A 21,455-nucleotide genomic window follows, 5' to 3' on the forward strand; every position below is an offset into this window, starting at 1 on the left:
TTTACCATGAGACGCCTTTATTTGACTTTCCTTCAAAATCATCACATCGATATGAAAAGTATTATCTTAGTCCTTCTCAACACGCTAGTCAGACTTTTCTCCGAGATTTGAACTAGCAAAATTTCCATCAAAATTTACTCAACAATTTCTCTTAAATTTTCTAGTCTTACCGCACCTAAAACACTTAAGGGGGTTTTTAGGAAAATTTGAATAATCTTGACATGTTTCTTCATTCTTCGACTTTCCTTTTTTCCAGCTCGATTTCTTCACGAACAACACACTATTCGACTCCTCCTTTATACTCGTTCTAGCCATTTGTGCGGCCAACAAATCTTGAGATGACTAGAGATTTTCGAACTCCTCAAGTGAAAGTTGTTGAGACCAACCTTAAATCGAGGTGATGAATGACGTATACTCGGGTCGAAGCCCTCGAACAATATACCTCTTCGTCCGAGCCTTTGAAATTTTCTCATATGGGTTTAGTAAAGAAATTTCTAAGCATATATTATTTACCTTAAGAAAGAACTTCGAGACAGTTTTGATTTGATTTGCGACTGCTAACTCGTTTTCAAGCATCTGGAGACGAGCCTCATTCTTTTTATTGAAAAGACGATCAAGGGTTTCCTAGATCTCACGAGCAGATCTACAACCAATGATGTGCTCGAACAGATTGTGAGAGATTGACCTCTTCAACACAAATTCTGCATTCGCGTTGAGTTTTTTCCACTTCTTCGATGCTTCCATATTTTTAGAGACATCCTCAAGAGCTACATCATCGTCGTCTATGATGATGTCCCACAAGTCTTCCCCGACTATGTACGATTCCATACAGGTCTTCCATATCCGATAATTTGACTAGTTTAACAACTCCAAACTAAGTCCAACTATACGACCATCATTTTCTATCACTAGTAGAAAAAAGGGCATCAGTAAGGGCTAAAACCGTTACAGAAAACTCTAAAAACCGTTACTAATAACTTTTAGTAACGGCATATAATTCCGTTACCATTCGTTACAGAAACGAACGTTACTGATACTTATATAGTATTAGTAACGGCTCTCTAATGTCGTTACCGATACTAGTGTAAGTAACGGCTGTAATGCCCTTACTGATACTAGTATCAGTAACGATTGTAATGCCCTTACTAATACTAATATCAGTAACGACACTATCACTTAAATTACCGTTACTGGTATGAATATCAATAACGGTATTGGCAAATGGAGAGCCGTTATAGATATTTATAGATATTTATATGTTTATCATTTTTATTTAAATTATTAATATAACTGTAAACAATATTAAATATTAAATATTTGATTGCCAAAAACATTTATATAATCAAATATCATAATCCAAAAAATATTTAATAAAAAAATGAACACTCTAATCCAAAAATATCTCTTCCTCCACTTCTTTCGCTTCCTTCCTTTTCCTCCTCGTACATTCCTTTGTCGATATCCTGTTCAGTAAATGCTCGGTGTATTCCTCGAATTTCATCTCTATTGTGTTTATTTCCTTCATCATCTCGCTTGCTGTCCAAGCTGCCAACTCCATGTTATCGCTATCTAAGTATTTGTCTCTTACCTTTCTGTACACTTCACTGTTTTCCATAAAAAAAATAAGAATCAAATACTAAACAAGTTTTCTCGAATAGACTAATGAGCCAAAACTAAAGTACCTCAAGGATCTGATGAAATTGTGAGATGTCATCGGGACCCATACCAGGTGGGCAGCTGATGTAGAAATACGGCTCAAATCCATGAATATTGCACCAAACATTGTGCCCTGGCCACAATTGTAGTATTTTTTCTTAGAATTGTGTACCAAGGTGAAGAGAAAAAAAAGTGTCACCAAACTATAAAAATCTTGACATGTTTAATTAAAGAACTTAGTTATAATCTAGAAAATCCCACAAAAATTCATTAGTGGAACAAGAAAATGTAAAAGCTAGAAGAAACTACGACATTTTTTTGCTTGTTGTGGTGGCTTTTAATCATAGAAAAAAGATGATCATGAAAATAAATGCAACTATTTCAAACAATGAAATACTGTAACAACTGAAATGTTTGAACCTTAAGGAATAAAGCAGACAACTTAAACAGACTATTTCTTGGACCTTACTTCGACATGGATTTCTAGTCCCAAATCCCATTTAGACAATTCTCGTCCCCTGATATATGGTACTCTAATAGAATCAAAATGCAATATAATATTGAAAGGGGAAATTAAATACATTTATCAAATCGTGACTAGGGTTTAAAACATCTTTCAGCATAATAACATGTGTGCCTTGACGCAAAATAATGCATTTCAAGGAGGTAAATAGACCAACCTTCTTGGGTAACACCGAAGATCCTAATAATAGCATTTGGACTAGATGAAGGAGGTTACGGTTCCTTATGACTTTCACCAATTACGTAATTAATCTCCAACTACTGGAAAACTGCAACAAATTAAACGAATTTTAAAACTCGAAAAAACCAAAATTAAAAAATATAGAAATGAATTATGTTTGGAATGAAACCTAATCCGATGGCTGTAGTAGGAAACTCACCGATGCTGGGAGACTGAGTCTGGTAAGATGCAGAGAGGAGGGCGCCTCCACTTAGAGAGACAGAGGAGAGAGCCTCTTGCTCCTCCATATCTCTTCAGCAAAAGGAAATCAGATGTAAACAAACAAAGTAAAAATCAGTATACAAATATAAATATGTAAGAGCAAACTGATGATACTGCAAAATTTCAAGTTAATCCACCTTAGCTACAAAGCTTGGGAAGAAGTAAGACATATGGTACATGATTTGATATGATAACTTCAGGTCTTTCAATGTCTTCAGCTTGATTTTTACAATCTCCATGCTTAATTATGTGAAGAAAACAATGATGGTGAGGAATAATTAAGAAGAAACTATCAAAACCATCTCAATATATATACCTCTTGATGAAGAGGAATTTCTTTGATCAAATAAAATCCCATAGCAAAAAGAATAGCCCTAGAGAGGAACTTTTCAGACCTGATAATCACAGCCCTCCTCCATCCACACATATGCGCATAATCTTCCTGTTCATCTGCTTGATTCGGAGACAAAACATAATGCAAATCCGACAAATCACGTAATAAACAATCAACATCAAGAGTGTGACTATCACAATGCCAATGAGTATCTTCGTCAGCGACAACTCGCCAAGACCCATTGTTCCATACACATCGTTCTGTACATACATAAGCAACAAATTTCTTCTCCAACTCCTCGTTAGTCTCGGAAGGCGGTGGCGCAGGGTTCATAGATTCCGGATTGCGGTTAGGTTTATGGAGCGGACGGTCGTCTTCATCTGGCGGTGGTGGTTGACGATTAGTTACAGAAATCGTTTTCAAAATGTATACCTATTGTTGGGTTGAAATTTTTAATGTTTAAACTGGTTTTGATAATTTAGTTTAAATAATAAAAAAGGAGAAATTGTAGGGTTGATATTTTTAATGTTTAAACTGGTTTTGATAATTTAGTTTAAATAATTAAAAAAGGAGAAATTGTTGGGTTGAAATTTTTAATTAATTTAAAATAAATTAACAATTTTGATTTGATGATTGATGAAATAGTTTTTGATAATAAATGGATAAAACTAAGTTCAATAATTGTTAGTCATACATGTGACTTGGGTTCGAATCTCACTAGGTGTAGAATTAATAATTAGAGTTTTGTTAATTTGCAGACACAACTCAAAGTCAACGCGTAATTAGACCGATTATATGGAAAATATCTAATGTTAGATGGAGGTGCGTCTAATCAGATGAACGACCGAGATGAGGCGTTTAATAGACTGTTAGATGGGGGCGTCTAAGTAGATGGACGGCCAAGATGATCAAATGGGGGCGTCTAAGCAAATGGACGGCCAAGATGATGTGTCTAAGCAGATGGACGGCTAAGATGATTAGATGGGCATCTAAAGGCAGATGTTCTTCTAGACAGCTGGTAGCAGAGTCTTCCAGGCAGCTGACAGCAGAGCTCAACAAATGAATAACCGCCACGTATGCCATAATTCAAATTGCATGTACTGCATTGTACTACCACGATCTCAAGAATCTTTTTCTTCTTTACTACCCAGTGCCTCATGGATAGTACATCCAACGGAAAGATGACATGTGATGCGGTGCGAGTCGAAGAGATTGGAAGATAATCTAATTAAGGAAGGGATTGGAAGATATATTCTAATCAAGGAAAGGATTATAATATATATTCTAATTAAGGAAGAGATTACAAGGGATATTCTAAATTAGGTAGGGATATTCTTGTTATGGAAGGAATATCCTAAATTAGTGTAATTAAATTGTAATTAGACGTAATTCCTAATTTAATACGTGTAAGTCCTATAAATACCCTGAAGGTATTCCATTGTAAGGAAGAGAAGAAGATTATTAATCAGAAAACGAGGTTTCCTCAATATCTATCGACTTTCGGTATTCGTAAGAATCAACGAATCTTGATAAAGATTCATCCTAGCCACGCACGCTGCATCAGTTGGTATCAGTTTCCAGTCGACCCTGAGGTATGCCGCCCCGAAGACAGCCGCGCAACCCTACCCCTGGTGCTGATGATGGTGACCTTGCTGAGTTGCGACGTGAAAACGCTGAGTTTCGCCGTGATAACGACGATTTGAGGCGGCAGGTTGAATGGTTGACGCAACGGATGGATGCATCTATGCACATGCACCACCCTGAAGATGATGTTACGGTGACAGATGAAAACCCTCTCGGTGGTCTTCGGAATCGATCCCCTGAACGCCCCAATCATCGCTGGGAGCAGGCTTTCAGGGTGGACATCCCTAAGTTCGATGGTAGTCTATCACCGGAAGAGTTTATTGATTGGCTTTCTCAGGTTGAAGAGATTCTGGATTTCAAGGAAGTTCCTGCAGATCGTCGTGTACCCCTTGTTACGATCCGCTTACATGGTCGTGCACAAGCATGGTGGCAGCAGTTGAAACAGACACGTGTTCGTCATGGTAAGGCAAAGCTCACGAATTGGGACAAATTCAGGAAGCATATTAGGGCTGCGTTTCTACCATATAATTACGAACGTAACCTGTACCAGCGGTTCCAGAATCTTCGTCAGGGTTCTCGTTCCGTGGATGACTATTCCACTGAGTTTTACACCTTTGTGGCTCGTGTTGACCTGTCTGAGTCCCCTCTCCAGTTGGTTTCTCGCTATATTGGTGGCCTTCGCCTCCAGTTGCAGGATATTTTGAATATGTTTGATCCCTTGACTGTTTCTGAGGCACATCAGCGTGCTTCACAGGCTGAGAGACAGCTAGCCAGGCGCGGTTCGGGTAGCTTTGGAAAACAGGTTGTCCCCACTAGTGGCATTGGTTCTTCTTCCCAGTCGGCCCATCCCACCCCAGCCCCCCCTCGCGGCACTACAGCCCCCCCGCAGGGACGTCCCGGTGGCTTGCGTTGTTTCAATTGTGGTGAAGTTGGCCATCGCCAAGCAGAGTGTCGCAACCCAAAGTCCACCAATCGTGGTCTTTTTACTGAGGTGGATGATCCTGACTCTGCTCTTCCTTCAGATTCAGCCCCAGTGTATGATGTTTATGATGATGAGGCAGCGGAGGAGTATGTTTCTGGTGATGTTGGCCCCCTTTTGGTGATTCGTCGATCATGTTTAACCCCTCGTGCTCCTGACAACGAGTGGTTACGCAATAATCTGTTCCATTCCACTTGTACCATCGGTGGCAAAGTTTGCACCTTCATCATTGATGCTGGGAGTTGTGAGAACGTGATTTCTGAGGTTGCAGTTTCGAAGCTGGGTCTGTCCACTGAACCTCATCCCAAGCCTTATCGCTTGTCCTGGCTGAGTCAAGGTACGGATGTTACAGTTTCGAAGCGCGTACTTGTTAATTTTTCCATTGGTTCCCATTATCGTGATGCTGTATATTGTGATGTGGTTCCTATGGATGCTTGTCACCTTTTACTTGGTCGCCCTTGGCTGTTTGATCATTCTGTTATACATGATGGGCGTGCTAATACCTACACGTTCTTATTTCATGGTACCAAGATTGTGCTGATGCCAAATCAGCCCAAGAAGGGTGCTGCCCCCACTCATCATGTGTCCCCCCCTGCCACCTTGTTGTCTCGGGGTCCTTTTCAAACCGCCATGGTCGAATCAGGCATGGTGTTTGCTCTATTTTGTTCGCTGATTACCTGTGGTGCTAGTTCTAAGGTGCCTATTCCAGTGCAGCCGCTGTTACAGGAGTTTGCAGATGTTTTTCCTGAGAATCTGCCTTGTGCCTTGCCTCCTTTGCGTGATATCCAGCATCACATTGACTTGGTTCCAGGTGCTGCCCTACCCAACCGTCCTCATTACCGCATGAGTCCCAAAGAACATGAAGAGTTGCGTAGACAGGTGGAGGACTTGCTGGCTAAGGGACACATTCGAGAGAGCCTTAGTCCCTGTGCTGTCCCGGCCCTTCTTACCCCAAAAAAGGATGGGTCTTGGCGTATGTGCATTGATAGTCGTGCTATCAACAAGATTACAGTGCGTTATCGGTTTCCTATTCCCAGGTTGGATGACTTGTTGGATCAGTTGGGTGGTGCTTCTGTGTTTAGCAAACTGGATTTTGTCCTTGAGCTGCCACGTACCCAGCGTGGTTCTGATTCGATTTTTGTGGTGGTTGACCGAATCTCGAAGATGGTTCATTTCATTCCCTGCAAGAAAACCTCTGATGCTGTGGCTGTTGCACAGCTTTATTTCAGGGATGTGTATCGCCTTCATGGACTTCCTGCCTCCATAGTTTCTGATCGGGACACTCGCTTTGTGAGTCACTTTTGGAGGAGTCTTTGGCGTTTGGTTAATACTCAGCTGAATTTTAGCAGTGCCTATCACCCGCAAACTGATGGCCAAACTGAAGTTGTTAATAGGTCTTTGGGGAACCTTCTGCGCAGTTTAATTGGGGATCATCCTAAGGCTTGGGATCTGAAGCTGCCTCAGGCCGAGTTTGCTCACAATCATGCTGTTAATCGCTCCACTGGTTTCAGTCCTTTCCATGTGATTTACGGGCTGTCTCCGCGTGCTCCTCTTGATTTGTTAGCGCTGCCCAGCAAGGTGCGTCCTCATTCCACTGCTGCGGATTTTGTTGGTCAGTTGGCTCAGGTTCATCAGACCACTCATGACCGCTTGGTTGCTGCTACTGCCAAGTACAAGGAGAAGGCTGATTCGAGAAGGCGTGCTGTTGATTTTGAAATTGGTGACTTTGTGTGGGCTATTCTGACTAAGGATCGTTTTCCAGCTCATGAATATAGCAAGCTTGCTGCTAAGAAGATTGGTCCTGTTGAGATTGTGGAGAAGATCAACCCCAATGCTTATTGTTTACGCCTTCCCAGCCATGTGCGTACCTCTGATGTGTTCAATGTGAAGCATCTTGTTCCTTTTGTGGGTGAGTCTTCTTCTGATGAGGATGATGCGGTTCCAGATTCGAGGACGAATCTTTTCTACCCTGGGGGGAATGATGCGGTGCGAGTCGAAGAGATTGGAAGATAATCTAATTAAGGAAGGGATTGGAAGATATATTCTAATCAAGGAAAGGATTATAATATATATTCTAATTAAGGAAGAGATTACAAGGGATATTCTAAATTAGGTAGGGATATTCTTGTTATGGAAGGAATATCCTAAATTAGTGTAATTAAATTGTAATTAGACGTAATTCCTAATTTAATACGTGTAAGTCCTATAAATACCCTGAAGGTATTCCATTGTAAGGAAGAGAAGAAGATTATTAATCAGAAAACGAGGTTTCCTCAATATCTATCGACTTTCGGTATTCGTAAGAATCAACGAATCTTGATAAAGATTCATCCTAGCCACGCACGCTGCATCAACATGTGTCCAAAAGAAGGATTTGACCGTTGAAGCTTTTTAAGAATAAATTGCTGCCTAAGACAACGGACAAATTGCTGGCTAAAAAATACAAGAAAGAGAGAGCTGCTTCATTTTTCATTCAAGAAAGTTCCTAAAATCAAACATCTCACTTATCATCTAGCTGTGAATACATTGTATTACATACTGTCTTTTATGTGAGAAAACTTCAGTGTTGTAAGTTGAACAAAGGTTGTTTTGCTCAACATAGAGTTAGCTAGATTAGTGAACTGTATTTGATTCAAAGAAGTATAGTGAATCCTTCCGGTGGTTGGAAAAAGGGGCGACGTATGAGAGTTTGCTCCGAACATCCATAAACAACTTCTTGTGTTCTTTACTTTCTGACATCCATCTTTCATTGGTTCAAAGTTTCAAATCCGACGAACATTTCCGCACTTGAATCTGTTTCAAGAGTTCGAAGGATTTGCGAAGAATAGAAAGAGATATTAATCTTAACAGGATTTCTATCAAACCATTTTCCCAAGTCGTCATCAATAGCCAGACTCCGTCTCTATTGGTGCCGCCGATCCTATCACATATCGTCATCTCTTTGTGTCAATAATTCTTCAATCAATAGAGAAATCTAAGAGATAGAAATCATACCTCAATCAACCCATATAACATGAGAAAGAGAAAATTCCCAGAAAGATCTCCACATTCATATGCAGCATCGGATTAAAGAAATCAAAGTTGGTGTCCATATCAAACAAATCAGCTTACCTTTAAAAGCTTTTTTGTAGCCATGGTAGGTCCACGAGATCTGCGTTTTGATGAACATATAGTCAAAGATGAGATTCTTCTGAAATATAATGATCCGGCGGTGGAAAAGTTTCAGTAACAGTTACAATCGTTACTATTATATATTTTTATCAGTAACGGGTCTTTGTATAGCCGTTACTGATACCTTATTTCAAAAAATGAAGAGAAAATAATGGTATCTGTAACAACACTTTTTCTAATAGTTGTTACTGATACTATACATCAGTAACGGCAATATAGTGTTGTTACAGATATATTAATATCTGTAACGACTATTTAAAATCGTTATAGATATTAATATATCTGTAACAGTTGTTTACAGTCGTTACTAACTTTCATTACAGAAAACATTTTTTTTACTAGTGTATATTGAATAACAACGATAAATTCTTCACGAATGTAACCAAAGCTCTAAAATCATGTAACGAAGTCACAATCAGGACTTCGATGATCGAACCGTGAAGAAACTTATTAGAAAGGTGAATAAAGACTTTGGAGAGAAACAAACTTGAATGAAATTATTTCAATTGAACTTGTTGAAATAAGAACACGATTACATCTTATATAGTTAAACAAAACTTAGACATTAAAATAAAAGACTTGAAGAGTCTCATTAACTAGAGATAATTCTAAGAGACTTAGATAATCCAAGAGTCTCTTAAATAATAAAAAGACACATTTATTATTATTATTATTACTTTAATTTCTAACACGAAGAACAAAAACTTAGTCGAGTTCGATTCTCGTCTTGTAAATTCGGTGATTTATGTTTATTTGACCTTAGTTATGATCAACTATACCTCATTTGACATTTGAATAAACCTAAATTGATTTCAGAAGAAACTCATTCAAATAAGAATTTTAATCGACTGGAATTATTTTTGAAAATTCCGTTTATTGTTCATGATTTGGTGGATTTTCTTTTGTTAATCCTTAACTTAGGTACTTGTGGTTGATTAGACTAACAACGCTTCAAATATCCTATAACGTTTCTAGCTTGAGATAATTTTGATTAGGATTTTAGATTGATTAATCTATAGTTTCAACAAAGACTAACATCTAATTGTTCCACCACAAGTAAGCAAACAATTGCACGCGAATGGAGAAGGAAATTGGCGATGAGATTGAGGAAGATAAAAATTCAACAACTATAAGAGCTTTTAATCGAATAAAAACGCTCTGATGAGGGAGTTTCTTCAAGAGTGATGACAGGGAGAGTGACGCTGGGGCAGCGACTCCCCTACCTGACATCCACGTGGAAAAATATGCCACGGTGAAAAAGAAAATTCAATTTATTTTTAAAAAAACAATGCGCCTCTTTATATTCATCTTTCCCCTTCCCACTAAACCATAGCCTCCTTATCTCCTTCCATTTTTTCATTCTCTCATTCCCCTTCAGCCTTCTCTCTCTATCCCATCCCGAGCCTCATATTTGATTACGACGATAACTCCTTAATGTCCATCGGAAGCACACATCGTCTCAACAATCGCTATTTAGAGAGCATATGAAACCTCTCTCTTCCTTGCCTTCGCACACCGATCCGTCATCATTCAAGTGCTTCTCACTCTCGGACTTGAAGAAGAAGATTTTCATCATCTTGTCGAAAAGGTGCGGCAACAAGAAAGGGAAATGGAGGTAACTCAATTATGATATCTTTGACCGACTTCATCAGACATTCTCCTGTACCTTGTTTAGATCTCCATCATCAAAAGCCAACTAAAATCTCTTCAAATTCACATAACTTTCTTTCTCAATGTATTAATAATCGATTCGTTTAATTTATTATCTTCTTTTTTTTCTTCTTCTTTTCTATTGTAAAATGTTGATGCAGGTTCAGTTTATAAAAATTAAAGTTCATTGTTATTTATGTTTATAGTAATCAATCCCTGCAGATATGGGACACATGGGACACATCAGGACAAGAAAGATTCTGAAGACTCGATGTGGCTTTTTATCGAAGGGATGATTTTTGTGTTCTCGTCTATGATGTTCGTGATGTATAGTTCGTGACGCACTATACTTTCTGGAAATATTTGTGGGATGTTATGGAACCAGTTGCCTTCTTCACTATAGTCACTAGCATAGTCATCGGTTATGCATATTTTCTCATCAGAAGAAACTTATCAAGATGCACAATTTTGATCTTCATCGTTTAATCCAATTACAAAAGACATTCAACCACCATCATGCTCCTGATGTTGCTGCCTCTTCTTCCAAACAACACAACATCAGAACAAGACAATTAGAACAACTTCTCCATTAATCTTCTTCTTTTAACATACAATAATTGTAACCCATTAATCTTCTTCTTTGAGAAAAGCCCAGATGATTGTAATTGAACTTAATAGTGATAACACCGAAAGGGCAATTGACAAAAATGAGTTCATTCTTGTTATGGGTTACGCTCCTGAGTGTAAATCAGCGCTTGCGCCTAAATTGATTTCCGATTTCAATGTGTATTCTTTCGGTTTGTGGTTTATTAATCTGAACAATTCAATACTATATATTTTCTACGAAATTCTTTACTTCTTCATGCATTGCATTCTTTGTAAATTAGAGGAGAAACCCAAGAAAGAAGTATGAGAAAACTTCATGCTTTGTAAGTTATTGATTCTATAGTATTTCAAAACTATATCTTTTAATCTACAAGGAAAGCTCATACATTAGGTCGTGCGCTTTAACAAAAATGTTGTTATAGTTCATCATTCTTCTGCTGGTTTTTTAAATTCTTGTTGATGACTACTGCCAATTCCTTCAAGCTAAATTTTGTAGACAATTTGATCTGCATGTAGCAACACTAGTTATATTAGGGAAGAAAGGGTATATACTAAGTTTTGTTAATGTATATTTTTTGGGTAATAATCTACCGGATTGGACGAACATTACAATAAAAATTGTGACAAAAAATATTGTGACGAACATTACAGTAAAAATCGTGACGCGAAATATATATTTCGCGTTAGTAGGGCCGGTCCTAAGAATTTGGGGCCTTATGCAAATTTAAATTTTTGGGCTCTTAAAATAGTAAAAAAAAATAAAATTTTACTAATATAAATTGAGATATAAATAGTTAATATATTATAATATGGATATAAGAGATTAAAAGGAGATAAAAAAAAATGTATATATATATATTGTATAATATATATTTAATATTAAAGGGAAAAAAATAAAAAAATAAAATTAATAATATAATACTATTAAATATTAAAAAATGGGGCCCTATAAAAGTGGAGGACTCTATGTAACTGTATATGTTGTCTTACCTAGGACCGAAGGCAAAGAGCAATATGAACATTTCACATACCCAAACATTATCAACCTTGAATAATTTTTCTAATTAGACATATTATTATGATCAATTGTCCAAATTTTCCCATAAATGACCCTCCATTTTGTAAATAACCATATTTCTAATATCTACTGTATATTATAGAAATATTTTGTCTTCAAGACACAGATTGTTTAATTGTTTTTATCTTACTATTTTAGATAAAAATAAATGAAGAGTTTAAACTAAATTATGTTGTCTTATATTTTACAAAAATATATTTATATTTGTGTTAAAGAAACAAACTATGTATTAAAGCTAATAATATTTACTATAAACTTAGTTGCAGGATTGAAAATTTTCAATTTTTGAAACTAATTTTATTTATTATTTGTTGTAATTAAAGTTAAAATTATAAAAATTGGTAAGAACGTTGAATAGTATATATTTATTTGGAATTCTAAAATATTAACAATATTATTTGAATTATTTCTTCCTGGGTGCTTCTTTAAAAGTCACAAACATTAAATAATAAAACATTAATCAAACCTTAGTGACTATTTTAGAAACAGTCTATGTTTGATTTTTTTTTTTATCAATAGTTAATTAGTTGAAAAAAATTGTTACAATGTTCTCACTATTAGTATTTATGTTATAATTTAAATTACATATATTCAAATTTTGCATCAGTGATATTTCAGTTAAAAAATAAGTTACAAATTAATCTTTATTTTGTAGTGTCGGTTTCAGAAGAAAATAACAACATTAAAATCCAGTGAGACAAACAAATTTCATTATGAGAGGTTAAAACTATTTATTAATCTTTTTTCCTCAAGATTTCAAATTTTAGTTGAAAAATATCATAATATAAAGTCTTAGTCCTAAAGTTGTTAATATCTAAGGACTCCAAGAACAAAAGTGAGCCCCTAAACAAGAAGCAAAAAGCATAAGATTCATAAGATTGTGTCATTTATCCTACATTGAATCTCAAAGGTCCCAGACATCAAGGGTTAGAGAATAATCCATGAAGACTATATTTTCAAATAACTAAAATTCACATGAATGAGTATGCACACTTTCCTATATTATGTTTCAAAGTTTCTGGTTGGAAGTATAATTTACATTGTTTTGAAAATTTTATTCTTTTTTTTTCTTTCTCACATGTTTTATCAAGCTGTAATCGTTCTGAATGATCACGTCAACAAAAAAAAAAAAAAAATTTGTAATCACTGGGAAATGATAAAGAGCGAAAAATAATTGACAAGAATATATAGAGAAATAATGTGTTATCCTTCTATTGAATTAAAAAATTTAAAATTCTCTCTCATGAGATAATTTTAAATCGAATAGAAGGATAACACATCATTTCTCTATATCTGTCAATTTTTTCTCGCTCTCTATCATTTCCCGTAATCACTAATTACTTTAATAATTGTATGAGGACTTTCATTATATTTGTGATGTTTTAAATAACCTTTCCTTTTAACAAAAAATAAAATAAAAAATTGTGATTGTAACTTGTAAGGCTGTATTATTCCAATCAACTCTCTCAATGTCTTGAAAATTTGCATTTATATATTATTTTTATGCAATTTGGAGGAAATCAAACCCCATGGAGGAGAACAAATAAATTGGTATAAGATTTTAATTACACATCTCAAGAATTTAAGGATCTAAATGAATGTTTGATTGTTAGATGTCAGGGATAAAGAACTGTACCAATATTTAAATAAAAGGTTTCATCTTTTTTCTTAAAAAAGATAAAAGAGATGGAAAATATTCTAATAGACGTGCCTCCCAACTTAAGTCGACTTTTACTACTGAACTATCTTATTACCGCTTATTCTCAACTTAAGTGGTAGTCGACTTTTACCACTGAACTATCTCACCGCTTATTCTTAACGAATTGTTTAAGAGCAAGGATAATTTTATAAAAAACGAACCTTATTTGGATCCACACCCAGATAAGAAAGTAGGATGAAAATAGTGTTTCCTGTCAAAATAAAAATAAAAAATGAAGAGGTGGGGATATGAATCTAGGTAGAAAATCAAATATGTCAATTTTTTAAAAGGGAGGGATATTACTAAAAATAAGTTGCATAAAATAAATAAAATATCTATCTAACCAACAATTCTCTAATCAATTAAACACTATAAGCATTCCCGATTGCAGTTTGTATTGCTTATCCCTTCAAGTTCAACAACCTCAATATACAGAAAGCCGACAGAATGGAACATATTCATTTACCATTACTATTACTTTTCCGAAAGAGATATAAGCTGCAGAAATGAACAAAAACACAGGTTTAGTCAGAATCAAACAGCTGTAAAATGCAATATCATATATGAATATGAACAAACACACCATAACCTACCTGATGAGCAACCTGTTCTACACACCTACTATCGCGAGAGGAGGATTCAGTTATTGTGCTGCACTTTCTCATTTCCACAGGATTCATTTGCATATCTTTCTTCCGCTTCCTTTGGAATGTATATTTAATAATCCTGTTGTCAATTGTTTGGTCAATACCGAGAGTTTCTACTGGTTTTATCTTCTGGTCTACATCATAATTAGGTGATGAGACCTGCAGACTATCGTTCAGAGCCCCTGGTTCATGAATATTCACCTCTTCAATATTAGAAGTGTTCTCAGAATCACTAGTTTCAACAACTTGAGCATCACTTTCTGTAACCACTCCCATAGACCCTCTTTCTCCAGATTGGAAATCCAACTGTCCAGCCATCAGCTTCTCCTCAAATGCATGAATGCGTTGTGTGCGCCGATTTCTATATGGTTCAAGATCATTCTGTTTTAATACTATAGAAGGAACACTAGCTTTATTAACACAAGATTTTTTCACGTCGTTAAAAGATATTTCTGGTGTGCCTGTTGGAGGAGAGAGTATAGTGTGTTCATCTGAGACAAGGGGAGGAAGGTTGAACTGAATAGCTGATTGAGAATCACATATCCCATTTACATTTGAAGTGTCCTGATCATTAGCCTGAATGTAATTACCACACTCCTCTTGTTGCTGTAATTTTCTCTTCTTTAACGAGCGCAACTCAGCTTCTAATTGTCTGAGTTCTTGCCTTAGATCATTTACAATATCCTCAGCTTCATTAAGTTGTAACTCAAGCTCTTCCACTTTATTCTTTTGATTACATGAGCCCATCTCTGCTTTCCTTTTCTGCAGATTTCATGCTAACATGTGAGAAATTGAGCAGCTAGAATTGCTATTTTGACGTGGACAGTCAAAGCATTTGTTTAAATTTCTAAGAGCCATTACCAAGATTTGATATCTTAGAAGCTTACATTTTCCAAAGGTGAGATTTGCATTCAAGTTAATATAGAATTTATACAATTGGCACCATTTGGAAACTTTAACTTTTGTACAAGGATTCAAGAATGTTTGAAAAGTAAACATAGTTTACATAAATTCAAAAACTTATTTATGATCCAGATACAAAAAGAGATTTAAAAATTGTTTTCAAATAGGTTCAATGTTGTTGTACTCAGAAAAGTAACAACTTCCTGCAGTTTCATATATATATATATATATATATTTAGAAATGGCCGCTGAAGTTGAGCTTACAACGCAGTTTCATATGTTATTATATAACTATATTAGATTTTTCGAAATTGGGGGAAGATGACTAAATGAAGATAAAAAAATTAAAATTGATAAATCACAAGGATCAACTGCAACAAAACAAATATTAATTAGTACTATGGTTGATGCCCAGGGAATCCAAAAAGGTTAATGCACTTAAAATATTTCATTTTAATGACCATAGGTTGCTGTTATAAGAGTGGCCTGACCATTCTTTGAAATATAAATGTGAAAATAAGATCTCCATTTGAGAAGCGTAGCCACGCTAACCATTCAAGAGCTATGTTAACCATAGCTGGGAAATAGATCTTTATCAGACTAATCCATATTAAGGGATACAAAAAAAAAAAGATAAAGGATAATATTGGGGTCATTAGATTTGTCTAGTATTCAGTGTTTATGGACATGCATATTTCTTATGACATTGAGCCAATTTGTTATCATATTTCATGATCCAGGTCATACTCCAGAAAATCCAAAAATCATAATGAAGTAGAAAAATAATTTGGAGCATGGTTTTCAAAATAATCTGCATAATGATCTAGAGAATAGTCTTCTGAACAAATAAAGACAAAAATCATGCAATAACATGGATCACGATTCAAAAATATTTTTTAAGCCAAACGAAGCCAAGTTTACACTACAATGTCAAATCATGGTCAAAAAAATAATTTAGATCAATTATCTAGTAAACAATCTTATACCAAACAAAAATAAAAACTACTTTTAAATTTATCTTTAACGATTTCTCACTTTCAATCATACACTATAATACTGATTTTACTAGAAAATGTGAAAAAATACCAGTCTCAAAAAGGCCCATTAAAAACATTTAAAAAATAAAAAACAGGAATATTCCAGAATGATTCGTCTGGGATAACCTGCCCATGATAAACTACTCGAACTAATTAAAAAATGTTTCATTTATTAAGAATACTGAAGCCAAAAGTTTCTTACTCTGTCCTCGGTTTCCTGAAGCTGTGACTCAAGTTCTTTTATCTTTCTCTGCTGATTCAAACTCGTCACCTCGGCTTCACTAGCCTGAAATATTTGTCTCAGTTTATAATCCGTTTTTAAACTGATATCTATAGGGGGGAAGAAAGTAAACTGAAAGAGAATAAAAACATCATATAACAATTCGAACATTGAGATTTACTATTACTTCATACCTGATAGCACAATTACCTCAGGGTATGTTGCATAATAATAGTCAATGATATAAACTGACACGTCACACATAACAATGGGTATAATTAACATGTTTAACAGTCTAATCATCAGTTATTGAGAGATTGTGTGGCTCTAAATAGCTGTTAAATAATCAAGTAACAACAATACATATGTGGAAACTGGAATTGAAAACGATGTTAAAACAATAGACAATAAAGACAGGGTGGGTGAATAAGAATATTTTATTCATGTCAGCTCTCTGAATAACTACCGTATAACATACAGAGAGTGTTGTAATCGGCCACCTTGCCTTGAAAGGAGGCGGTGATGTACGCAGTCCAAGCAGTGAAGCAGGAGATGAAGGGAGTGAAGCAGGTTTTTTCGTATTTTTCATGTGAAAGCTCATTTTGTTTAATGGGCCTAAGAAGCCCTTTTTTTAAATAACTCGAAAGCTTAATGAATAAAGTGCAATCTGCTCTGACCCAAAATTAAAAACAGAAACTCATCCCTACAGCAGGTTCAGTGCGATCAACTCTTTCTTTCTCTGCTCTGTTGTCGTGTCTGGTCATCTGTTGTCTACCGCCTGTCAGTGCCTCACACATTATATGGTATCTTTTTTTTTTTTTTATGTAAATGCCCTTGTTTTGCTTATTTATTTGAAAAAGCCCATTCTGTAAATGGCATTATTTACGGAAACAAATAGTTAGTTACTCTAGAACACCCACTGGCCTCCTCACCTAATGCCCATTCTGCAAAAAATAAAATTTCAACCGCCTAGGCAGTAGGCCCCGCCATTTAGAATACTGTCTACAGAAACTGAAAAAGTTTTCTAGCTTGTTCATTATTGTTTTCTCCAATTGGCAAGTTCTATTAAATATAGTTGTGCCAATGGAAGTTATTCTGTCCTGATCTAACAAGTTCCCAAATTGTTATTAGATTAATTCAAATATTTTTCCAGAAGTTTCAAAGATATCAAATGCATAGAACTCTCCATGAGATAGAAGTATTCGGATGATGTTGAGTTTTGCAACAGGCGCAAAGGTTTCTAAGTAATCTATCACATATGTTAAAAAAATCATTTGGCGACTAGACGAGCTTTGTACCTTTCAATCGATCCGTCTGAGTTATGTTTCATCTTGAAGATCGAATTAAATCCGATGAGTTTCTTTCCTTTTGGAAGCTCAAAAAGGGACCATGTATGATTTTTTATAAGTGCGTCAATTTCCTCATTAACGGCACGCATTCCGTTTGTTCGAAGACTTCATGAATGGATGTAGATATTTTCAAGTTGTCGTAGTCGGCAATGCATGACCGTTATGAATCTGATAGACATTTTTATGAATCAAATTTCGAGATCGGCTGATTTGTGCATTACCGAACACTTTTTCTGAGAGCAATGAGTAAGTCAATAGGAGGAATATCATGATTCGCTGTCGTACCTTAAATTTCTGTTGGACTAGGGTCCAATGATGATTCATGGATGGGTGCAAGTTGTGTTCTTCTTCGAGTACAGATACAAGGGATGATGGATAACATCTTTGGGAGGACCATCATGTTAAGATTGTTGAGGTTCTTCCCCTGAACATGGTGGTTGATCTTCAAAAAATGAGACATTTATGGAATAAAAAGTCTTTTTGGAGTGTGGGCAGTAGCATTTGTACTCTTTCTGATTTGATGAGTATCCTAGAAAGATGCATTTCGTGGTTCGAGGGTCGAGTTTGTCCCGATTGTGGTTACGAGTATGGACAAAAGAGCTGCATCCAAAAGATGCATTTGAGTCGACTAGAAGAGATCGAGTTACCTCGAGTAGATGACGGTTTTTTCTTTCGGCGCTATTTGTTGGGAGTATGTACACCGGGCTTAGATGAATGATACCCTTTGATTTTAGGAAGTTACCGAGTTTTGAAGACTTGGATGGAGGATTGGAATTGGTTTTGGAATAAGATGAAGAAGTCTTTGAAAATTTGACAAACTTCAGATTTTTCTTTCAATAGGAAAAGTCAAGTGAGGCGACGTGACCGTCGATAATGATCACAAACCATCGTTTACCATTTACAGTGTTAGTGCGGTCCCCACACGTCACTATAAATTAATGAGAATGGTTTAGATGCGACGCTTGGGTAAGATGATCGAGTGTGTTTGAAAAATTGACAAGTGTCAAAATGAAAAGAAGTGGTGGTTTCATTTAAAATAAGTTCGGAAAAAGTTTAGCCAAGTACAAAAAACTGGGATGTCCATGTCTATGAACATTGTTTTGGCACGTTTGTTTGAAAGAGAAGTTGAATAACCTGAAACCTTCTCTATAGGTGTGTCATGTTGCAAAATGTAGAGTCCCGAACACAACTTAGCATTTCCATTGGTACTCCCCGTTCCCGTATCCAGAAATTCACAACTATTCGGATAGAATTTGGTAAGACATTTTAAATCATGACAAATCTTTCTATTTGACAATAGACTGCAATCAAGATTTGGAACATAGATAACATTTTTTAAACAAATGTAGGTGTTACGTAAGCTAATCCGGTTCTAGAACTTTTGCGAATGCGTCGTTAGCCACGCGAATGGTGGACATATGATATTGTATATGAAAATTACGTAGTAGAGATAGGTTCCCCGTCATGTGCTCCGATGCCCCTGAATCGAAAATCCAATCTTTTGGGTTAGATGTACTTAAGTGATTGTTAAACGCTTTGGGTTGATTGTGCTGCCAAAGTTAGTTACGGAGAGGATGTTGTCGAGGGGATGAAGTGTTGATGACATTGTTTCACTTCAGCGAGTAACTTGTGTCGTTTTGATGACAGTGAGTTGGCTTTGAATCGCCAGAGTGTCACTGGATGTAGATGACAACGAGTTGACTTTGAATCGCCAGAGTATCAATTGCAATTGCATGCTTTATCTTCAATGTTTCTCCAAATATCTAGTATGGTGTTGACTAGATTTACATTTCCTATACATTATTATAGGCCTATCTGGAAACATTTTTTATATGTGGATCTGAATCTAGATACATATATAAATGTGGAATATGGTTGGAAAATTAGATTACATTCTTTTACAACAATACTCCATAGGAGCCAAAACCTTGATGGACAAGTTGTTCAATCAACAAGTCACAACCAATAAATTTGCCTCAATCACACTTCTCATACCAAGTGAAAAAGGAAATCACTTTCTTTTTTATTTTGGCGATTTTCCATTGTGATTGTCCCAAATATTGTGACAAATACTAGTTTCTAAAACGGCTAATATAGACTGTCAATAAATTCTTACAGTAGCGAATTTATTTGGGCTCGAAAAAGAGTAAAAGAGTGTGAATTTACTAGCCACACCATGGAAAAAGTGTTCATAAAAGATGACTAAAATTTTGTGTCCCTCAATATCAACCAAGTTAAAGAGTCCCTAATGTTTCTTTGATAAATAAGAATCCTTGACCTAAACGCTCGTCTTGAGAATTAGGTCCACTACTACAAGATCTAAGAGTTAGTCATTAACATAAGACAGATAAACATGTAACATTGCTGCAATGGAAGTGAACAAAGTAGGTAACAAAAGAAGAAAGAACATGGTAAAATATTTTAATCTTTTTTTCTGAAAACCATGGTTTATTCCCTGGAGGAAGGGAGCCCGACCCCCCAAAGTCATGTCATCACTTCCATCAAGGTATTCTTTGTGGGAATCAAATTTGTAAGCTCAATAGGATTTAAATTTTGAGAGCTAACAATAGATCAATGATTTGGCAACCATATCAGAAACAACTAGTCTTAATTAATTAGCAGTCTCATACATGAATGAAACTTAAAAAAACATAAAGAAACCAATATATAGATGAAACTCCAAAACACTCCCCACAACTCAATTTCAAATCTATCCAAGGGGAAACAACTCAAAATGAACAACATCATCACATAAAAAAAGCTCCAGAAAGCAGATTTTCATTAAAGCCATAAGATTTACCTTAGAAGCCGACAGTTGCTTTAGCCGAAGAAGCATCTGAAGTCCCTGTTCTTTAGTAGCCTTAAGTTCATGCTGATAACGTAAAGCTTTTCTCTCAGAAACCAATATCCTAGCCGCCGCTTCTTTCACTGTATTCAAGATTACATCCGCATATGCCTTCTTTAATGCTGTCAAACTCTGAGCATAAAAAGGGTTCGAGAAAATCAACAATCATCAAGAAACACGTCAAAATCAGAACCCAGAAGAAAAAGAAATTAGATTTATCTGTAAAGAAGGTCAATCCAAATCCTCATCCGAGTAGGCGAATGACAGTTATAAAAGGGGTTTAAAAAGCGTAATCAAGTGTGGAATAGTTGGTAGAGCTGGATGAGCGCCGCCGAATGTTGGATTATGAGATGAAGAAAAGAGAAGGAGACAGAGAATCGTTACCTCGTTGGCGTCCATTGTTGTTGTCGTTGTTAAGGAATTTAGGAGCTAAGAATATAGAGAGAGAGAGAGAGAAGAGAGGTGGTTTTTCTCTAACGTTTGTCAAAGCTGTCTGTTATGAACTGAATGTTCTGTTAAGCTAGTTCCACTATTACCCTTCGAATCATCAGTAACGCCAGAATTGCCATGCTCCGGCTTTTCACTTCTTTGTTCCAAAATCCTAACAGCAGGCGCGCGCAACTTTGTCGGTCCCACAATGATGATGATATGGACCCTTCATAATCTCGAACATTTAGGTTATGTTTTATATTTAATCTCATCCATATTATATAAGCATATATTTCTAATTTAT

The 21,455-nt window shown here is 35.9% G+C and overlaps 2 protein-coding genes across 4 annotated transcripts; both read right to left on the reverse strand.

Moving 5' to 3' along the window:
- Positions 1–1,391: 1,391 nt before the first annotated feature.
- LOC124910767 lies at positions 1,392–3,333 on the reverse strand. Of its 3 annotated transcripts, none has more exons than XR_007096457.1 (6): positions 2,937–3,333; positions 2,758–2,860; positions 2,559–2,650; positions 2,337–2,447; positions 1,683–1,789; positions 1,392–1,604 (listed from the first exon to the last, which is right to left on the reverse strand). XR_007096457.1 is itself a non-coding variant. In XM_047451444.1 (6 exons), exons 1-4 carry the CDS (start codon positions 3,285–3,287, stop codon positions 2,426–2,428), a joined length of 489 nt encoding a protein of 162 aa, XP_047307400.1. In that variant the 5' UTR covers positions 3,288–3,333; the 3' UTR covers positions 1,392–1,604; positions 1,683–1,789; positions 2,337–2,425. The 3 variants fall into 3 exon arrangements, 2 of the variants coding, with proteins under 2 accessions (XP_047307400.1, XP_047307401.1); XM_047451444.1 differs by having other exon boundaries at positions 3,016–3,333; XM_047451445.1 differs by lacking the exon at positions 2,758–2,860 and having other exon boundaries at positions 3,016–3,333.
- Positions 3,334–13,976: 10,643 nt separating this feature from the next.
- Positions 13,977–21,232, reverse strand: LOC124946058. Its single transcript, XM_047486614.1, has 5 exons — positions 21,107–21,232; positions 20,678–20,854; positions 16,511–16,594; positions 14,315–15,130; positions 13,977–14,219 (listed from the first exon to the last, which is right to left on the reverse strand). Exons 1-5 carry the CDS (start codon positions 21,119–21,121, stop codon positions 14,196–14,198), a joined length of 1,116 nt encoding a protein of 371 aa, XP_047342570.1. The 5' UTR covers positions 21,122–21,232; the 3' UTR covers positions 13,977–14,195.
- Between the last annotated feature and the right edge of the window lie 223 nt (positions 21,233–21,455).

This window comes from Impatiens glandulifera, chromosome 7, assembly GCF_907164915.1.
Source record: "Impatiens glandulifera chromosome 7, dImpGla2.1, whole genome shotgun sequence".
NCBI lineage: Eukaryota > Viridiplantae > Streptophyta > Magnoliopsida > Ericales > Balsaminaceae > Impatiens > Impatiens glandulifera.